Source organism: Palaemon carinicauda, chromosome 19, assembly GCF_036898095.1.
Source record: "Palaemon carinicauda isolate YSFRI2023 chromosome 19, ASM3689809v2, whole genome shotgun sequence".
Taxonomy (NCBI): Eukaryota; Metazoa; Arthropoda; class Malacostraca; order Decapoda; family Palaemonidae; genus Palaemon; species Palaemon carinicauda.
Window position 1 is genome coordinate 34,914,136 of NC_090743.1, and position 22,262 is coordinate 34,936,397.

At 38.2% G+C, this 22,262-nt stretch overlaps 1 protein-coding gene across 5 annotated transcripts in view; it reads left to right on the forward strand.

The window, feature by feature from the left end:
- sdt (stardust) overlaps positions 1-19,281 on the forward strand; it is a 67,599-nt gene extending 48,318 nt beyond the window's left edge. For 2 of the 5 annotated variants that reach the window (XM_068393469.1, XM_068393468.1), the window contains exons 11-15: positions 5,269-5,460; positions 6,138-6,302; positions 6,492-6,811; positions 7,083-7,271; positions 17,715-19,281. In XM_068393469.1, the coding sequence (XP_068249570.1) occupies positions 5,269-5,460; positions 6,138-6,302; positions 6,492-6,811; positions 7,083-7,268 (863 nt within the window). In that variant the 3' untranslated portion in view covers positions 7,269-7,271; positions 17,715-19,281. The remainder of the gene's footprint in view (positions 1-5,268; positions 5,461-6,137; positions 6,303-6,491; positions 6,812-7,082; positions 7,272-17,714) is intronic. The other 3 variants (XM_068393470.1, XM_068393471.1, XM_068393473.1) reach the window with 3 other exon arrangements.
- Positions 19,282-22,262: the final 2,981 nt, after the last annotated feature.

Genomic DNA, 22,262 nt, shown 5'->3' on the forward strand with positions numbered 1-22,262 from the left:
TAGATGCATGAAAGAATTAATTTTCCAGAATTTGTTTTTTGTATAGGTTTCCTTGCATGGATCTTTTAGAGAAAACAAATAATTTTTTTCTATTTTATATAGGTTTCCTAGCATGGATCTTCAAGCATCCTATACTGTATTTCCCAATCCTATAAAAAAATATGCTCATTTCTTCATGAACCTACACTACCGTATTTCCTGTGTCATATGACACTTTTTTTCCTGAAAAATGCCTCCAAAAATCACCCTACGTCTTAACACTTGAGATAAATTTGTGTAGGGTAGTTTGACAACCTTCAAACACTTCGGTAATGACATGTAAACACACTAACACTCGCTAGACATAAAATAGAAGCTTACAGTTATCATTCATATGTAATAAATAAGTTCATTTTGAGTGCCCTTTCTTCAAGGTACATGCCAACTAATGTTTTCCAATCAGACGACACTAGGGTGTGTTGCTTATTTATGCAGTATTCATCTATTTTCTCATATTTCGTTGATATTTTGTAATAAAGCAATATTTTGGTAATGCCTTTGTTACATTGGTTCCAAAATAATAGATAATTGTTGCTCAACAGAACCTTGAAAAAACATCTCATTGTTACTGCAAGTTGAATGCAGTGTTACCAACTTATCTGTAAACTAACACACGCAGCAGAAGAAAATTTCCCACCTAGTGAAATTTCTAGAGAATTCTTATTTGACCAATAATTAATTTTGTATGAAAATATATACTTGAGGAATTTGGGAAATATTAATGGAATTTTACTTCGCTACCAAAATTTGATCAGGAGCATTTGACAACACTGCTTTCATGAAAAAAAAAAAAAATTTGAAAATATTGCTGCGATGGTAACAACTACAACTGGTTTATTGTTTTTTATATGAATATGCAATAAAATTGGGATAACAGGTGTACATCTAATTAATAATAACTAACACATTTCATAATCCACCCAAAACGTGAAAATTTACTGTGCCAGATGAAAATCACATTGTAGAATCGCTGACTAGGAATTGCTGCTATGATAAGCTGTAAAATCCTCAATTTTTTTTTCCCAAAAGTTCCTTTATCTAAATATAGGGTGGGTCTTACCACTTGTAGCGCCTTATGACATGGGAAATACGGTTATTTGTGTGCCAAAAATTACAGTTCTTCATTACCCCAGGATCACAGATCTTGAAAAAAAAGGTATTCTTACTATAGATACGTTCTTTTGGTTGAATTCTGCTTCTCATACCGATGGGTATGGTTTAGGGATTTATGACTTTTTCAAGTCTTATAACTGCTTGGACTTAGTATTCAGAGTCCCTAGTGTCATAACAAGCAAGGTTTCCATTTAGATAGGGACTTGAGATCATTCGTTAATTTGTCATACAGATAGGGACTTGAGATCATTCGTTAATTTGTCATACTCCTTTAAGATATATTCAAAATCTCATGGACATTGAAGTGGCATTTTGAGTAATATTTCATATTCAATTTCGTTAGTTGCATAAATTAGATGGGGCTGTTGTTCTTTTAACTAAAATATTTCTCAACTAAACTGATAAGATGTTTTTTTCTTTAGTATGAATCTACTGTGCCGAGAGCAAAGCCTTGTTCAGTGACGATTTTTTTAAATGCATCTTTAGAGGAAAGTTGATTTTATAATCCTTGGAAAAGGAATACATGGAATGTGACATGAAATTATCCCTAACAATTGCTTTTGATTTGAGAATTTATGGTTCAGCTGAAACATTATGGTAAAAAAAGGAATATAAATGGTGGGTTACTGTACATTGAAGTCCGCACTCTTTTGTGAACAGTTGGTTATAAGTTCCTATTTGGCTCTTGCTCTCTGTCCAAAGTAAAAGACATCCTCTTTGACAGATGTGTTATATGAGAGCAATGAGAAACCTGGTATGCTCGTGTTTGTTTCCCTAAGTTGTTATTTTTTGTCCATAAAATTAAGGAGCCTTACTTGACGTTGATGTTTATGGAACTGTTAGACTGAAATGGTATTTTTTCCTTTTATCTTTTTTTGCAAAAACAACTTGTTACTTTACTCCTAAGTTGTACGCAACTTTTCCATAATTTAGCAAGTCGAGGTTCTTTTTGCACTTGTTGTAAAATTGGTATTGTAACTAAATCAGTTGAAGTTAATCAATTTGGTTAACTAACCCTTCCAGTTATTGCCCAAACTCCAAAGTGTTAATCTTTTTAAATGTTGAAAGTTCTCTGTTCCATGGTTTTCGGTTTACCTTTGGCAAGGGCATTGGTGCCTGTGATATTCGCCTTTCAATTTCCAGTATGGTAACGATATCTTTGTTATGATCATGAAGTTGTATAACTGTTCTTAATTTTAATGCTGCTTATACTATTAATCATGAGACTTTGTTTTCGAACTACACGAATAGGAGTAGGTTCCAGCAATATAGTTCCACCTCAAGAAGGGGGAGGGGGGTGGCCGACACCAGAGCCTTTGGTATTAGCTAAAGAAGTGTGAATAACATCATCCCATTCACAGTTTCTAAGCTATTATGGACTTGTCTCTTGGAATTATGGTTATGTAAATAGGAGACTAAAATTGAGCCATTAATTGTAGGATTCTTGGATTCAGCTACCAACTTATCTAGATTAGTTATCCAACCACTCGTATTCCAGTCATTAATATTTTAGAATATCTAGAACAGTTTGCATTGATGCAAATTTTAATTTTTCAAGTACAGTACAGGTGCTGTATTCAATTTCAATATATTGCCAAAACCTGAGAATCCTTTACCTCTAATCCATATGGATTAGATCAGTGTATTCAGCAAATAAACTCGACGACTGACATGGGGTAGTGTCTGTATTGGTAGTATTGAAATGCCTTGGTAAAACTGGCAAACTCTTGAGTGACAGAAATGTACTCGGTTAAAGTAATGGTAAGGTAAATTTTAAGCAGCAGTTTTGTGGGCTGTAAACAATCTTAAGGAAAGAGATAGGTTACTTGACATCATGATTAACACTGCTCACCATATTGAGTAGATGACCTTGGCTGATTTTCTTTTGATGCAACAACCTTCTACTATGAAGAATGATGCATCTTTGTATTTTGTCAATTTTATATTTTCCCATTTCACTTCTTTAAGAAGGGCATAAGAGAAGCTAGGAGCAGAGAACCACACCACTGTTGTTGGCATCATGTTCATCAACCTATCATAAAAATAATTTTCTGTCTCACATGGTATCAGCATATTCCTCGAGTATCACGGCTTGGAAAAATTTCTCAAGCAACCATGATGCCTTTCAAACCAATTTGAACAGTTATTTGTTTTCACTTCAGAGATTATCCAGTCATGGTAACATTTTAGTCAAATATTGCAACTTGCGATGCACTGTATATGGTAGTAGTGGAATAGCTCCAGTAATTGATTAGGTGGAAGACACTTTTCTTCTGTTCAATTCCTTTACCTACTGTCTTTCTATGAATCTTCGAAGTTCACAGTATAAAAGACAAATTGTCAATGCATTCCTTCCTCCTTTATTTTCTGTCAACAATAGGGACATCCAGTTGACTATTACTGTCTTGCAAAAAAAAAAAAAAAAAATTGGTAAGGCTAAAAGAGATAATTTAGCTATGGTAAGCCGTTCTTTTAGAAAGCCACTTCAAATTCAAACCATTGTTCTCTAGTCTTGTACCATGGTCTTTCGTTATCCTGTAATAAAGTTCTCTTGCTTGAGGGTTCACTCGGGCTCACCATTCTATCTATTTTCATAGCACCTTTCCTCACTGGGCTATTTATTTCTTGTTGTAACCTAGCTGTAATAATATTAAGTTTGCTACTGGATTACAATATAATAATCCAAAACCCAGTCTCCAACCAAATTATAAATCAGGCATATATGTGGTTAAAGAAGTATTGACCAAATTATAAAACTTGCAAACATATGGTTAAAGAAGTTTTGATAAAAAACATTTTTAAACCACAAAATATGTTTTTCCATGGAAGCCTATTACATTTAACCATATTTGTACTTTCTTCTCAGACTTTTGGTTTTGACTTCCTATTGGTTAATACATGGCATTCAAGGGTATATGGATAGTTTGATTGACTTCTTTTTCTCTAACAGACTATGTACTTATTATATTGTAAACATTGATGGACTTGGATAGTTTGATTACCTTCTTTTCCTCTAGCTGACAAAAGACTTTATACTGTATATGGTTGATCTTGTAAAAAAGTGTCATGACAAAGCAATTTATTTAAACTTGATTTCATTCATTTGTGAAAGTTAGCAGACAAAGCTTTTCTTATTATGGTTTGCTATCTATGATTATGATTAAATTCCATGACCCTCAAGTGGAGATTCTGATAACCATTTTGTTTTTGTTTCTGTTTAGTTTGCAGATTGAATGAAGGATACAGTTTCAGAATGGCTTATTTTTTCCATAGACCATATTGTTATTGAGTCTAAGCAGTAAATAACCTGAGTGAGGAGTAGATAAATAAACCTTTTATTAAATACTGGCAGTTCCTAGACAAAGAGCATTCTTATAACTGCATTGTATAGCTGCTGCTCATATTATTATACTCGGCTGAGAGTTATGCTTATCCTTTTTGTGTTTGGGCAACATGCGTAATCCTATATTGAAATCCTTAATAGTCACAAGGAATACAAATTTAAAGGCTATTATTATCCCCATTCAATATCTATTTTCTTAGCGACATATTAAGATGAAATTTACAAATTATAGTGTAATGTCAAAGTATTAATTTTTGAATTGTATAGTTTCTCTATGTTGTAAAAATACTTCTTATATAAACTTACATTTTTAAATCAGTCACCTCACTTGATAGTGTACCAATTTTTTTACATGAGTTTTATTCAACTTTTGTCAAGAGATATATGTATACTTTTGTAATCTTACAATCATTCATTTTCATGATTGAAGATGAGTTTCTGTAGTTAATTGCATGATAGCTTAAAGCTTTCATTTTATTATAGTACAGTGTAATTCCTCTTGGATTTAAGTGTTAGTTTTTCTGTAATGTTTTATTAGTGCACTTGCATCAATAGGTTATGATGGTAGCTCACCAGTCTAAAAAGCTTTAGTGATTATTACATTTTAGTCTAGCATGAATTTGTGTGAGGTGTTGTGTCTACTTTTAATCACATTAAAATTGTTGTAAGTACTAGGAAGAATTAAATCTTGAAATGGGAGTTCATTAGTGGCATTTTGAATAATATGTGCACAGTATTTTTACAATTAACCTGCCTGCTCTTTTGTTGCTCAGCACGGAGCAACTCTCCTCTTCCTATCCCAGGAAGGGGTGGCCCTGGTACTGACATCTATAATGAAAATGAAAATTCTGGAACTAATCCCACAAGGAGTAGGGTTTTAACACTGAGGCTTGCTTTGCCAGCATGTCGATGTGTTAAAGGCAGCACACGGAGACGATCCAGCTCAATGTCTGATCTTGATATTGGTATGATGTATGGTAGTCCTCATCTTAATGCAAGCTTTTAAAGGCTTTGTGTTACTGTAATGTCTATTCGTCCTGTTAAAGCAGTATTTTTTTTACCATTATTTACCCCGTTTGTTATTGTTTGACACGAGCCAGTAATGATACTTAGTTTGCGTAATTATCGGGAGCAGGTTTTAACCTACATAGTAGTTTGCTTTTTATTATTATTTTTTGTTATGTGTGAGGAAAGTATGACTTCACTGTTGTGTTCCTTTGTATACAAAGTTTTGTATTTAATGTTTTGTGTTAAAGGTTTTCCTCCCTTTAATTTTGAGCGTAGGGGGCCTCTTAAGTTTGCTGTAGTGATATTGCTATTGATAAGTTACCCTTTTGTAGACTAGTTTTTGGTACATTTTTTAAATATCCTATTTTGAATTTCAGCCAATTGTCTTGCTCATAAAACTGACATTTTATGATACAGTTCATGTAAGTTAAAGTCTTAGTGAAGTCATGCTTCTGCTTTGAAAATTGTGTTCACATGACTGATGATAGCACTGTTGCTGTTCTTTATTCTTTTTGGTGCACAAATGATGAGACTGATAAGAGCACATTTTTCTTTTAAAAATGGTTGTGAATTATTTTTTTCTATAAAATCTAAGTGCTTTTGAACACTTATTACTGCTTCATTTCATTTCCAGATTTTGATTCTGAAGAAATCCTCACTTATGAAGAAGTAGCACTGTACTACCCTCGCACCAATAGAAAGAGACCAATAGTTTTAATTGGGCCTCCAAATATTGGACGACATGAACTTAGGCAAAAGCTTATGGAAGACAGGGAACGATTTGCTGCTGCTATTCCACGTAAGGGAAATTTATTTATACAGGACATGCATTGCTATGTCTTATATTATTCTTCTCTTTACCACTTGAGAATACAATGAATTTTTTGTGTTTCAGTTTGTTAAAATCTGTTATAATGAATGTATATTGTATGTTTTTCTTAAATAATTTGCTGCATTTTTCTAAAATTTCTTTCTTTCGGGTTTTCAGACACATCTCGCACGCGAAGAGAAACAGAGGTGGATGGTCAAGATTATCATTTCATTTCTCGGGCACAATTTGAATCCGATATTCTTGCACGCAAATTCGTTGAGCATGGAGAATATGAAAAAGCGTATTACGGGACCAGTATAGCAGCTATAAGAGCAGTGGTTAATTCTGAAAAGATCTGTGTTCTCAATCTACACCCCTTATCATTAAAAATTCTCAAAAGTTCGGATCTTAAGCCTTTTGTTGTGTTTGTTGCTCCACCATCTTTGGAGAAATTACGACAGAAGAAAATAAAGATGGGCGAACCAGTAAAGGTGAGTGTAAGTTGCTTGATTATGCTTTTACTTCTTTGTTTACTAGTGATTAAGCAATGGGAAATACTGTACAGTATTCAACAATTTATCAATGGTAAAGAGCAGTTAAATTACTTTTGGTGTCATGTCATAATGACAAGCATGTATATACTTGAAGTTGTTTTGGTTTTGGATTGAATTACGAAATTGAAATTTATTCAATAGAAGAATTTCTGGAGATTTTCCTCCATGTTCTTTATATGAATTTATAAGGAAATGTTTGTTTTTGTACCTATAGGATGAAGAGCTTAAGGAAACTATAGAGAAGGCTCATGAAATGGAAGAGCAATATGGCCACTACTTTGATCTGATCATCATTAACCAGGATGTTGATCGTGCATACCACCAGCTGTTACAAGAAATCAATAGCCTTGAACGTGAACCCCAGTGGGTTCCAGCGGCGTGGCTTGCACATGATCAGTGATAGGTAAGATAATTTTATATAGTTATTGAAAGGTAAATTTGTGTGAAATAAGCCAAGGTAGAGTATATGTAATATACATTATGTGCATTACCCTATTGAATAAACACAAGAATATTTAGTGTTCTAATATAATTGAATAGCGTTAAAATGTCAGCAATTTTTATAAAGAAAATTTAAATTGCAGAAATACGGGACTTTTCAGTTGTAGTTAAATTGTTTTTAAATGTGTTCTCAATTAAATCTTATGTCTAGACTCTAGCAAACCATTCTTTTACTTCTTGAATGATCATACTGAGTTTAATATAGTATTGGGGAAGTGAAAGTTTCTTGAAAACTATGAATGTGGGAATAGTTAATTTTATTATCTTATTCTAAAATTAAAAACATGTAGGACTATGTTGCTGACTGTATATAGCGCAAGTATTTTATTTAGATCGGAGATACAGTACTAGGTTTGCATAAATCTACTTCCTATTTAATTCATCAAGTACCCATTGTATTGAATTTTATTTAAACAAATTGTCCTTATTGTAAGCTCCTTTTTATTTGCCAAAAACCAGACATTTTTATGTTGGTTGGGAACGGATAACGACACATGGACTGCTTAAATTTGGAAGAAATTTTACTAGTTTCGTTCAGTCTTCTGTAAAGTTAGAATGATTTTAGGATCTAGGAGTTGCTAGGTCTGCTCTAAAAAATACAGACAGTAGAAACTGCCTTGTGGCACATACAGTATTCCTATTGTTAATTAACCTATAGTTTTTTAAAACCCTTATGTCTCTATATTTTTTTATTCAGCAACCTTCCACTTATTCAGTCACCCAATATTAATTTTTTTTTAAATCGTTACTCGATCAGTAACTAGTCATATTGGTGGAGGTTGAATGAAGCAATTCATGCCTTCAACCTTTGAATTTTACCCTTTATATGGTTTCAAGTTACATATTTAAATCCTTTTACATCATATCTTATTTTTTCCTTCTATAGTTGTTCTGATTCACCATTATCCAACTGTGGCTTGTCTTTTATGGCCACATCCTTTTTTAGGCATTCAGTTTTTTCTGAAATAATTTTTCATAATTTTGTCATAATAAGCAGTTTAATGTATTTGTATGTGGTGTTCCACAAGGAAAATCTTTGGGTCAGGTTTTTTTTTTTTAGAAACCTGTGTAAGAGTTTGATTAGCAGTGTCAAATCATGTTCTATGAAAGGTTTCAAGGGTACCATATCTACCCAGACAAAAGATGAAAAATAAAGCCTGGTTGGGAGTTAGTAAATGTCATTCCAAGGATGTGTAATAAAAGGATTTCAGTTTAGCAATCTGCCTTTATTATCAAACACACAAAAAATAAGATTTACCTTAAATAGCATACAAAGTTGAAGGGATTTAAGATTTACCTTAGACAGTGTAAATAGCACACAAAGTTGAAGGGATTTAACAGTCAATTGCTAAGAAAGCCAAACTAATAAACCCTAGACAATAGACAAGATGTTATCCATTTCAAAAGAATAGGTACTGTATCTATAAAATGGCATCAAGCATGGAATTCCAGGGGCTGTAGGATGAAAGAGGAAAGCATTCCATTTAGATTTCCCAAGGATTTTTCTAAATTGAGGTCTTTACCATATTTTATAGTTAGGAAGTGTTGCTGTACCCTCCATCCTTTTGGATTACCCTGAATATATATATGTTCCTACACTAAATACAAACCTTCATTCTTTACTATAGGAGATATTCTAGAGTGAGCTGGAAAATACGGCAGAAAACCTTAACAAGGTCGTTAACGACCGGGCCGGTAGTTATCCCCCAAATGGGGTTGGGGGACTGCAGGCCGGTAGCGACCAAGTACTTTCAATAGAATTCTAGCCGTCGCAGTGGTAACACCTCTGCTCCTGGTTGTGTTTAACTGGCAGACTAGCCTTTCTTTAATTGTGTTTTCATTAAGTTTTTCTTTATCTCTTTAAATTAGATGTGATGTCTTCTAATTTGAGGAAGTATCTCAGTATTCCCCCGAAATCTTGTGGCACATTTATGTCACCGCCGGAGGTGGATCCTCAATCTCTATGCCCTTCATGCATAGGTGTGCTGAAGACTCCCCCTGCCAAGTATGTAAGGAATGGTCGCCTACGCAGTGGGATAAGTTCATGAAGAGGAAGAAGAAATCCAAGAAAGACTCATTACCTCCTGGTTCGCCATCGAAAGGTAAGGAGTGTCGGGCCTCTTCTTAGGTCTCTCGGTCTCTTCCTTCAGATTCTTCCTTGCCTCCTTCCTCCGGGGGGAAGTCAATGAAGAGCGGCACCATTGATTTAACACCCATTCCCCCGGGGTAAGAGTATCAAGTTACCTCCCCCGGTGGGATAGTTTCTAACGTCATCGGAGATAATTCTATTACCGCTTCTCTTCCAGATAACGTGCGAACGGTATGGCCTGCCCTTGGACTTCCTGGTTCTCCTTCGGTGGAGGTGTGGAACCAGTTCCTCGCAGGCACAGTTTTACCTCAGGTCCCTTCTGTTTTGGAACCCTCGGGAGTTCCGGGCCTCGCCGATATCCCATCACCTCAGTCGGCGGCCGCTGAAGTGTCAGTGGAGGTAATAACGTCGGCTCCTGCAGAGCCTACTTCACCCCTCGCTTGCGTTACTATGAAACAACGTCGCAAGCGTGTTCATCACGATACCTCCTCCTCCTCGTCCTCATTGCCTTCGTCCTTAGCGGATAGGAGAGAGAGAGAGAGAAGAGGAAAAGGAGAGCTCGCTCTCTGTTGCCAAAACGTTCTCGTTCTTCCTCGCCTTCTATCTCGTCACGAAATGTCTCGCCGAGAAGTGATAAGCGCTCTTGTCATAAACATAAGAGGAATGCTGCCTCGCGATCGTCTTCCTCTCGCGGGGAATCATCTAAGCGCTACAAGAAGAAGAGCTCTACAAGACGTTCGCGCTCTTCTTCACGAGAGAGTTCTCTCAAGCACGATGAGCGATCCCGCGTTTTAGACAGATCAGCACCCATTCCCGTACTTTCTAATGAATTACGAAATATGGGCTTCGCTAGAACTTCGGAAGAAGACCCAGGGCTTCAGCCCTTCTCCTCTTCGCCTGAGAACAGAGGGGAAAGGCAAGGCCGCCGATCAACATACTCTCTTATTGAGACAGTACCGTTAGTTCGGTCGCCCTCGCCTAAACCTTCAACTTCCAGGCAGGATCCTGTGCGCGCGGTGCCATCAACCAGCAACCAGCACTCAGCTTTCCTCTGGCTTGTCGGCAATGGAGTATGCTACCTCGCCATTGCCTTCAGACATTCGGGCTTCAACCGCCTTCCCTCACAAGGAATTAGCGCGACCTTAGGATTCCTCGGAGGAACAACCATCAAAAGATTTAGAGTCCGCCTATCTGAGAGCTCTAAAAACGATGTGTAACTTCTCAGGTCTCGGAGATTTACACCTGCCGCCTCGTCATACCGACGCTCCAGCATTAGACAGACTATGTTGTCCTCCACCAAACCCTAAGACCAGAATCGAACTTCCCTGGTCTACTCACACTGCAGGCCATCTGAGGAAGGTCTCGCAGGTGGTCTCGGGGGCAACGAATTCCTTTGAGTCTCAAGGATCCCACAAATTACAGCAGTTTCCTTTCTCGAGGCAAAGGCGCTTTTACAAGGTCAGAGACGCTAATCCTCCTCCTCTGACACTAGACTCCCTCACAGCAAGGCTTACACCTGGCTGTTCTGCAGAGAGAGACTCTTCCCTTCCAGTCTCTTTAACCGCAGCAGAAGCCTCGACAATGGAATCAGCGTCAATGTCTCTTCTAGAGGCACTTTCCTGGTTTAACACAGTGGGCTACCTTGCTAGGCATGAGGACCTCTCAAACCAGAATTCCATGCAGTCCCTGCAGGAAGTCTTGGCTGCTGGGGCCAAGACAATGGACTTCCTAACGGCTACAGCCGCAACGAGGTGGGGCAACTGGATTCTCAAAAGAAGGGAATCAGTAGTCTCCAGACTGCGTAGGAGCATCGGTAAATCTGAGAAATCAGATTTGAGGAATTCTGATCTTCTTCAACCTCTCCTCTTCTCTAGACAAGCAGTCTCCTCTACCCTAGAGACTTGGAGGAAGGAGATGCAGGACACTGCAATGCAAAAGGCTGCCTCCATTCATCCAATGCAACAGCAGCCAACTCCACAACCCAAGGCAACGGTCGCAACTCCGCTGCCAGCCAAGAACCTCAGCCACCCCTCTTTAACATCCAAACCTATGGGCAGAGGAAAGTCGCCTCCTCCCAAGACTAAAGGCAGAGGGAGGAACCCTAGACAAAAATAGGGTCTCGTCTCCCCCCTCTCAGTGCGTAGGGGGGTGCCTGCAGGGGAGTTGGAGGAGGTGGAAAGCTATGGGGGCCATGCAATGTACCATAAAGGTGCCTCGTTGGGGATATCGCATTCCCTTCATAGACTCTCCTCCTCCTCTAATTCCTCCCCCGATCTCGTCCTCCCAGGTCCCTCGGGATCCCGGGAAACATTAAGCCCTAGCTCGGGAGATTCAGCGCATGCTTCTAAAAGACGCCATTCAAGAGGTCTCCGACGCTTCCCCGGGGTTTTTCAGTAGCCTCTTTCTGGTAGAGAAAGCCTCGGGGGGTTGGAGACCAGTGATAGACCTTTCGACTCTGAACCTGTTCGTGAAGCAGACTCCATTCAAAATGGAGACAGCAGCCTCCGTGACCCAAGCAGTACGTCCAGGAGACTTCATGGCATCTGTAGATTTAAGAGACACTTCACGGAAATTCCTTCGCTTCCTGGCTCAGGGTCGAATCTTCGAGTTCAAAGTCCTGTGCTTCGGCCTTTCAACCGCCCCACAGGTCTTTACGAAAATCTTCAAACTTGTATCCTCGTGGGCGCACAAACATGGGATGCGTCTGCTAAGATATCTGGACAATTGGCTTCTCCTGGCCTTGTCCAAGGAGCTAGCTCTGAATCATCTGAGAAGACTTCTGAATCTTTGCAAGGATCTGGGGATCCTTGTAAATACGGAGAAGTCTTGCTTTACCCCGACCCAAGTCTTAACCTATCTGGGTATGTCCATCAACACCCAGGCAGGGAGAGTGTTTCCGTCGGAAGAGAGGCTTCGGAGACTGGATCAGTCCATCGCCCACCTCTTATCTCTACTACCACCTTCAGCCAAGTCGTGGCAGTGTCTTCTGGGCCATCTGGCCTCTCTGGAGAAACTAGTTCCAGGAGGGAGATCGAGAATGAGAAGTCTCCAATGGCATCTGAAGACCAATTGGTCTCAGAAGTCAAGACTCCCCATTCAGGGCAGTGGAGGTTCCAAGTCTGGTGCGACAAGACCTTCATTGGTGGTCATCCAGAGAGAACACCCAACAGTTTGATAGGACACTTAAGTCAACAATCAAGGGGACACTGTTTTACAACAATAGTAAGTTGTCAAAGCAGGTGCACACCTGGGAATCAACAATGTGGTAGTGCTGTCAGCAAGGTTCATTATTACTTATAAGAGGTTCTAGCAGACAATCATTACCCAGAGACACCGGTTAGGGTCGGAGTGGTCCCTACGTCCATGTGTGGTGGAAAGACTTCTTGCTCTTTGAGAATTGCCATTAATCATCCTGTTCACCACTCTGTTAACAAGAAACTTCTAGTACTCTGCTCTTCAGTACCAGACCTACTTTCAGCACCCCTGGGACAATCAGTGTGCGTACACCTTTCCACTGAACAGACTGTTCACAATAGCCGGTCTCAAGATGAGCAAGACGGCCCCACTGGCCACATGCCAAATGGTAGCTAAATCAGCAAATTTCCTTGTCTACCTTAACTAAGAGAAGCTTCTCTCAGTCACACCAGTGAAAGGCTATGGGCTCAGCCTTTAGCCAGGGGTCCATACTGAAAGGTTTAGACCTTTCCATTGCGTGGGGATTGTCAATGGTCGTGAGGAGTTTTAAAGTTTTGTCCTCATAAACTCAGGCCACAAAATGGAATGCCACTAGTACTCTAGGTCTCTCAAACCAACCTGCAAAAGCTCTTGTGACAGCACCATTGGATGTAGATATGACTTTCAAGTCTGTCTTTTTACTACAGGGTAGCCTCAGCCTTGACAAAGCTAGCAGGTGAGCACCAAATATGACTCATTCCGAAGGATAGAAGGTTTCCTTCATCTTGGTTATGAGTTCGTGACCTCTGTATGACCCAAAACCTAGTTTCATCTCTTCTCTGAAAGTTGCTACTTACTTCTCTGTAGGTAGGAGCACCATAGACTTTCTCAGCAGTGGAAGGATTTAGAATATATCCAAGAACACAGTTTCTTTTTGGCTTCATGAAACCACCAGGAGTGCCTTCTCTGCAACCAGTGAGAAGATGGAAGTACCATTTAGGGCTCCAGCACACAAAGCCAGAGATATTGGGTCCACCCTAGCTTCCAGGAAAATCCTGTCGGTAGCACAAGCCTTGAAGACAGGAGTCTGGAAATGCCACACAACCTTCATACCTACTATCTTTAGGAGTATACCCATAGGTCTCTAGATACAAGTGGACCATGCTCTACTTTCCTCAATAAGAAAAGGGGACGAATTCCTGGTGCCATCAGTACTCCAAGAGAGGGTAATGTAATAGTTTAAGCTAGATGTGTCCAAATAAGTAGTGTACCAATTCAAGGCCCAGTGCTAAGGATTGTTCACTTTCCCTTCCTCACAGGTATTCTCACTCGTGTTCACCCTTCTCTTTACCTTAGGCCCATTTGCAGGGAATAGGTTTTGAAGTGTAGTGGTTTCAGGATCGAGACCACCACCTGGCTATTTGTTACAATCTGGGATCACAATAAACTCGGGATAAGTACAGTAGGATCTCGTACCTAAGCAGGGGACAAGCTACCAGCAGCAGAGAGAATTTTCTTCCCTTGCAATGCTAATGAACATAACAACACTTAAGACTCTCGCTTCACTAAGCTCACGGAGGTAGAACAACCATCCTTGACCAGACAGGTACTTCCCGCTCAGCACGGGCAACTTCTCCACAGGTATCTTCCCCCCATTTATTCCTTGTAGGCAAGATGCTAGGAAACCTGCCTCCCATGTTGTCTCAGCGATCAGGGCAATCTTGTCCGGTGTACAATGAGAAACTTACTGGAGAAGTTTCCTTGAACTCTCCACTAGCAGAGACACTTTAAAAAAAGGCACATCAAGTGGGGGAGGGCACATACTGTATGTGAAAGGACAAGCACCTAAACGTTCTTGTGCGCGTTTTACCTTGTAAGCAAGAAAAAGAGTGATTGGTCACACTGTAGTGCTGATAAAGCAACTTTGCAACTTCACAACTATAGGCTTATGTCAACAAGCAAGAAGGTATGGTCCTCCTGTCCCTCTCCAGCTGAGTAAGGTACAGTAGTTTACCAATTCATGAAGTTGACAGCAAGGTGCATTCTAGGAAAGTATAATGTCCTTGCAAATCGACTAAACTGCTAGGTCTAGTTGTAAGGAAAGAGTGGCCTCAATTTTTGTGGAGCAGAAAGGGTTCTTGCACTGTAAGGATCACCAATGAATGACCTGTTTGCCGTCTGAGCACAAAAAGCTCCTTGTGTTTTGGTACAAGTTACAGCACCATGGGAAGATATAGTAGTGTGCAAGTTGGCCATTTCAGTCTGACTTCCTGTGTGATCGATCAATCAAGTATCAATTGCATTGGGCATGGAAAGACCCTGTTGGTACCCTGGTATCCTCAAGCAGAGATGCTACTAGCATCACCAATTGCCTGGCAGTAGACTATCCAATCACTTCCGAGAGAGGGGCTTTTCTCGCAGGCTTCAAGGAGATATCTGAAGACCTGCACCAATGGGAGGTCCATACCATGACCAGTTATCAACAGTCTTGTCCTTTTTAGGAACTCTGGCTTATGGGACTCTCCACAGACTGCCGTCCGAGACTTTGTGGGCAGAATCCTGACAAAGGGTTTGCAGGGATATCGGAGGAGGAGGACGTGGAAGTACCTTAGGCTCGAGTACTATTTACTCTTTGTTAGCATGAGAGGCTTCTTTCACCATCCTCTTAAAAAAAGGCAGATGATGAACAATTTTGTGTCTACCAAACCTGCTGCTTCATATTTCCCACTATCCTTCATATCAAGCTTGTTTAATACGAGCGGATTTTTTCTGTACGGAAATATTTATCCCCCGTTAGGAGGCATGTCTTCACACGAGATTTTCTCCGAGTGTCTTCTTAGTTTCTATAAGCCAGCATACTGGAATCACACGGGTTAGTAGTGCGAGCTACTAGTAAATCACTGCTGACAGAGTAGTGTGAATGGCTTCATTGATTTCTAAAAACATGCAGCATCAATCCACTTGTTTCAAGTGCACCTTAGCTATAGTGAGGTGCTTCCAATGCTTTCTATGGAGACAGATTTCTTCTGTTACAAAGTACAAAGTTAATTTTAACCTATTAGACAAGGCCCTACTACTGCTGTACATCCCTTTTTTCTAACTGACTAGGGGATTGTTGGAGTCCTCTCCTTTGATCTCATCACTGGACAAGGCAAAATGGAATAATCAAGGGAAAGTGCCTTCCACTCCTGATCATGGAATCCCTCCTACCAAGGAGTAAATATCCTAATTAAAGGGCTAAAAAGTCTTTATTTGTGTAGGAATAAAGAACACTTTAAGCAACATTTCTTTCTTCTAGCTACACAAATCTGAGTCCTTTAAAATCAACCTCCTAAACTGCCCCTCTTAGTCGTACAAATAAAATTTACTTCTCAACTCACACAAGTGTGTGGGTCCTGCTCACCCCCTTGTCATTATTCAACTACTTTGCTAATGAATTCAATGGCCATTCAAGATTCCATCACACCATATCCTAATTAAAAGGAGTCTTACAAAAAATACATATGCTGGCAAAATACAAATTGCTTAAAAAATGTACTATCCTGTATTTGTACCTCTGAATAAAATGCACACTCGGGGAAGGCTTTGTTAGGTCCTTCATTATTTACTAACCTTCAGTAAATAAACTTGTAGATAACAGAATACATATCAAGACCTGGGACTTCTTGACCAGTTTGGCATTTTTTCTGCTTTTTAGATGGAAGTGGTAACATCAGCACTTTATGATTCAGGGATATGTGACATTTGTCTGAAAAGAAGACTTTCTTAAACTTAACAGTATTTGAATCTTTAAGTAAAGGTACATAAATCCCAACTTTCAGCTAATAAGGTAATGGATAGGTGCTGGGAATACAATTCTGAATGATAGCACTTATAATCTAGTTCAGGACATGTGCATTAATTTTCAGACACGGGTAGGATATGACAGATTCAAAGTTAGTACTTAGTCATGACCTTTCAATAAAACTCCATGGATCTAAAAGTAGGGGCTAAATTAGCACAGTTGCAAGGTTAATTTGGATACTGTAAACAGGTGGAACTTGCTAACACGTAAAACATAACATTCCCAAAAGTGGAAAATACAACTTATTGCTTGTATTTAAGTACAATATAAAAATTCCTTACACAAGATTAATTTATTTACCAAGATCTCCTAATTTGATATGGAGTAGTTAAAATCTGTGTCCATGGAATGATATAGGATGAATACCCTATTCTGCAGTTCCCACTTATGGGCTGGCTAAGTAAAATTAAAATCTATATCCTTCAATAATTTTCCAGTGATATTTGCTGATTAGGTTGCTATAAACTTTGTTGACCTAAAGTGAGGTCTGCAGTGTAAAGCCTAACCTATAATTATTGTTATATTTTGACCTTTACTAATTTAATGCCTTTGGGTTATTCCTATCAATAGTAATGTAAAGAGAGAAGCTTTGTAATGAACACATTTTATATGGAAAAAAGATTAACTTCCTTTTAAATAACTTATGACTATGGGGAACAGTCCTGCCTCTTCACCTACAGCTCTACTGTACTGTATATGAGTTAAGTGTTTTTGCCAAACTAGACAAACATTCCTGCCAGCTCAAATGTTACTTCGTATTTCTGCAATAAACAAACCAGATAAGCAGTAAAGTTATAAACTGTAAATCAGTGATTTATGTCTATGAAAATCTATTATATTTTAAAAGTTCCTAGGAAAAAGTATGCATAGGACAATATTTAAAACTACTTGCACTCCATTCACTGGAAAGTTGGTAGAGTTAAATTTGTCATAGTTACTTGGATTGTAATGCAAACAAAGGCTTAAATAATTTTAAAGAAGCCTACGTAACAGATTTTTTTTTTGCTTTCTTCAACAGATTCCCCCATTTATCATAATTTAATTTACTTTCACACCCATAAATTGTATTACTCTATGTAGCAGTATATATATTACTTGGTTTTTATTAGGTCATAATTTTAATTCTTTTCCTTGACTTTTATCAAACTGGTATAAAAGGTGATTTTTTTCTAATTGACTTTTCAACCTAGTATAAAAAAGGGATTTTTTAACACTTACATTATTATTTGATCTCCCAGGTACTGTTAATGGTCCAGTGGTGCCAAATTGATACCCCTGCGCTTCCTTCTGGCCAAAGGCAGATGACGCGTGTCTGCTGCTGCCCTTCATCGTCTTTTTCCTCTGGAGATCTGGAATGGAGGGCAACCAGAGTTTAACAATCAAGTCTGACTTATACATAACTATAGAATATATATATATATATGTATATTGTACATGAACACATGGTGCATTTAGCCTGTTCGACATAAAATGTGTTGGAATACAGATTTAAGGTTGTGTATGAAACTGGCTAATTGTGTTCATTCCCCTGAGAAATTGAACATAACTATCAAGCAATATATACTGTATAATGAACATCATTTATAATTGTAAAAATACTATGAACCTTCCCCGACTTGCGTGAACTTGAAATTTCATGTAAAAGCATCTAGACCAAGGCTTCATTTACAAAAGGTGGGAAGTTTAAGCTCATTTGTAATTGTGGAACAGCAATTCAAAGACCCTTTTTTTTGGAAGAGTAATGCTTTACCTCTGCGGAAAGTACTAAGGTAGTATTAAGCAGTCCACCTTTTGTTGAGGTGGCTCAAGTGTGTGTGATACTAGACCAACTAGAAACACGTTATTACCCTTGTAAAGATGAATCCCCCCCTTCCCTCCTTTCTCTAGGTTAAGTCTTTTGTTAAACATTTTTCTATTCATTTAGTTCAGTGTACATAAAATTCCTTTACATTATGTTTGAAAACATTTATATCTATTATATCCATATCAATTTTATCCAGAATTTTGAACATTTAAATGTCCCTCTTTTATGACTTTCAATATATTGTAGAATAAAAGCTAATTTTAACCCATATTAAGAGATGTTTTAATGTCAAGAAATCTTTATTTCCCATTAAATGTTTAAATTATAGTATTTTATTAATCTCATTGTAGTTGGAACCATTGCTCATTTTAATGTAAAGAGTTCATTGGCTTGTGCAATATGATGAGAAAAAAACAAAATTTCTAAGCAAAATCAGACAACATTGTAATTAGTCTTATCATTCATATTTCTCTTTACCATAAGATCCTTTGTTGTTTTTATGTACATATAGGTGCCATATTACATCAAAGTCGTGCTTGTAAATCAAACCAGTTGTTTGCAGTGTTAAGCAGCAATAATACCTTCAGATCCATCTAAATAGTGTTGTCAAATCTTTGGTCCTTTCTTAAAGGCCTTTAGGAAATAGTGTTGCCAATTTTGACAGGCAAAAAATCTGAGTGTCTTATGATTCAGAGTGAACAATGCTTACCACATTCACTTCTGAAAAGCCTATAGATCAACATTCTGACAAAAAAAAAAAAAAAAGCACAAGTATTTGAAAATCTTGAGTTTGTGATTCTAATGTTTATTCAGAATGTTCAAAATACACACAATATGAAATGGTAACTTCAGTATTTCAATGGTGTTTTCCCCATTTGTGTATTTCTTGTATATACTGTTATGATCTTCCTACGTTTACTTTGTTGTAAGTAGAAACGTATATGCCTCAACATTATATGACCATTAAATATCGATTCCTAAAAATAAATGTGTATACCAAATTGTTATTTTATTACCATTCCTATTATTTTTTATTTTTTTTTTATAAAAGTTTTCTGAAATTGTACAGAACACCGATTTTATTTGTATAACTATTTTGAACTCCCTGGAGGACAATGATACCCTACCCTCAAAAACCAATTTCCATTAAGTAGGGTATATAAAGACATCCAGGTAGTTTTTTTGCCAAACCCATACCTAGGCTTGGTCATTTATCACTCGATTAAACCACTGTCTTTCTTGACCCTATGAGGGGAAACCCAGCCTCTAAGGATTAAATAGTAGTCAGAATTGGCATTTGCTTTTAACAACACAAGTCTGTGATCGAAAGAGCTTGCTACTTGTTTTGGATTACACTAGCCTGTTGCAACCTCTGAATCTGCAAATCTTTCCTGCTATCCTATGAAGAAGTCTAAATGGAAGCTCAATTCCTCTTTTTCCAAGTCAGAGATGTTAGGCAAAGTTCCCTGCTCACTTTCTCTCAGACTAGGCAACTGTATTTTCACTGGGGGGGGGGGGGGGGGGGGGTTTCAAAATATTAAAAGTACCAAGTGGAAATAGGTTGGGTACCCCAGAGGATTTCATCAGAATGTGGCACTGATCTTTGGCATAGTCCCCTGTTGTGAAGGAATACTAACTGATAAAACAAGATACCTACAGTACTACCACAACTGTTCCTTCAGTCATCCGTTACCTTAGCACCCCTTAAAGGGAGGCCTCACTTGTGGAGGCAGCCTGAATTGCTTGTTTTAGCCCCTCCAAGCTGGCTGGGTATGTATCGAAAAGCGTGGATAATGCTGTCTACAGCATGACCTGCATAAGACAGTCTGGAGCCTAAACCATAAACATGACGGGTAGCAAGCATAGCCTGGTCCAACCTTAGGTGGCAGAAGTGTGTGATGTATACCCCAAGAGCTCAGAGCTCAAGTTATTTGTTCACAGACAAAGGTAACATACTTGATCAACAGGGGCCTGAAGGGCCTTAAAACAAAACAAATCCTGAACATAAGGATCTTGTCCTTACATAAAGTACAGCTGGTGTGAGGATCAAAATTCTCTTTACAGCCTCTCTGATAGTTAATTCTGTCGTGGAAATCACATCAAAACCCTCAAAATTCTTTAGTATAGTTACTTAAAATTTGGAATAACCTGCTTGTCCATGGGATGAATAAGGGAAGTTGTATTAGGAAGCCAAATCACAGTAATAATGTCAAACTCTGGTAGCACACTGACCTTCAAGGTTAGAAGGTGTGCAGGGACATTTTTCCTTAAGAGCCAGTTTTTTTTTTTTTTCCATTTCTAAATATTTTCTTACACTTGGCCCAGAAAACATTGAACCACTCAACCAAACCTTTGAGCTTAACCTCCACAAGAGTGTTACAGTACGCCCTCCCTATTCATGGGGGTTAGGTAAGAGACAGAGGCACAAATATCGAGATTCCGCAAATGCTTGCTGCCTTAGGTTGGGTCAACTCATAATCTACCAACTAAATGCCCACTGTCTAGGTGCAGTCAACTAACACACTATGTAACCCATTGTACTGCGCTACTGTATATTGTTTTTATGTGGTTTCTGTCACAGTATAAGTATTGTACTATTTATGAACACACTTCAGTAGCTGTGCACAAGTGTACTGTACGTACATTGTAAGACTAACACAACACGAGTCATTGCCACATTGTACGAACATCTAATAACTGTTGTTCCTATCTAACACAACATTCAGTGATATTGTGTTGTATATTACTGTAATATATGTACAGTACTATCAATACAGTACGGCTTAATTACCTAAGGTAATACTTGTAAGTGATCACTGTTGCCAGCAGGTTGACTCGCATCATTCCAACTCACCGTACACAAAACGTATATCTACATTACTATTGTAAAGTATGGTATTTCATATACAGTACTGTACAGTGGTTAATATAACAATAACATATACACAATTAATGCACCAACACAATAAAAATTAAAAGAAAATTTATCAGTGTGATACAACTCTGAACTGTTGATCGTTTGGTGCATGGGGTAGTCTAATGTACGTATCACACTTTATTATTACAGTATACTGTTATCACTATAAACACACTGAATACGTACCGTTTTTTTACATCATAATGTGATTCTGCACAAAGATGACTGAAGTGGGAGCTGCACACACAAGGAGAGACAATGGAAGAGTGAGGCTGAGTCAGCGAGAGAGGGGGTGTTGTGCTGAACCTAGAAAGAGTGAATTTTTATTTAATAGGTTATAGGATTCTCCATATCACTTATACCAAAATCATGAAGGTAGAATCCACAAACATAGAGGGCTGACTGTAATTGTTTTTTCTACATTAAGTATTTTGAAAACCTACGTGTTCTCTGATTGTTAGATTAGTAGAGTCGAGTTTAAAATCACCAAACAAGTAGAGTTAGCCTGTCCTTCATTGGCTTGTACCCTGGTACTGGTTTCTTTTGTGTGATAAAGGAGAAAAGTAAATGATGTTGGGGCAACACAAAAGCTGGAAATATCTACATCTACAATGACAAGTCCTATGGAGGTGGGGTATTGGAAAAATTGCTTTGGTAATCAGAAGTGAACACCCTCAGCAAATTGGGTCAGCCTGAAACTGTACTCACTATGAATGGTATGTCTGAGCCAAATAGAGATTTTATGTTTAATGCTGCACAATGATTAAAAAGATAGTAAAATCATGAAGAAAACTTTTCATTTGCTCTAATAAAGTTAAAAAATGGTATATCGGGACAATCACATCCAAAGTAGCAAAAGAGCATAGAATTATGGTAATGCCAAGTGTTATATCCTCTTGTTTCAGATTCAGGGATCAAAAGCTTTTCCTAGTGTGTAACCTTACACAGTTTGGTTGTTTTCTTTATTATAAATGCAATCAAGACTAAAACACTCCTAAAAAGAGGTGGAAAAAATGGGGAAAAAATAATTTGCTCATGTAAACAATACAGTAAATTAATTATAAA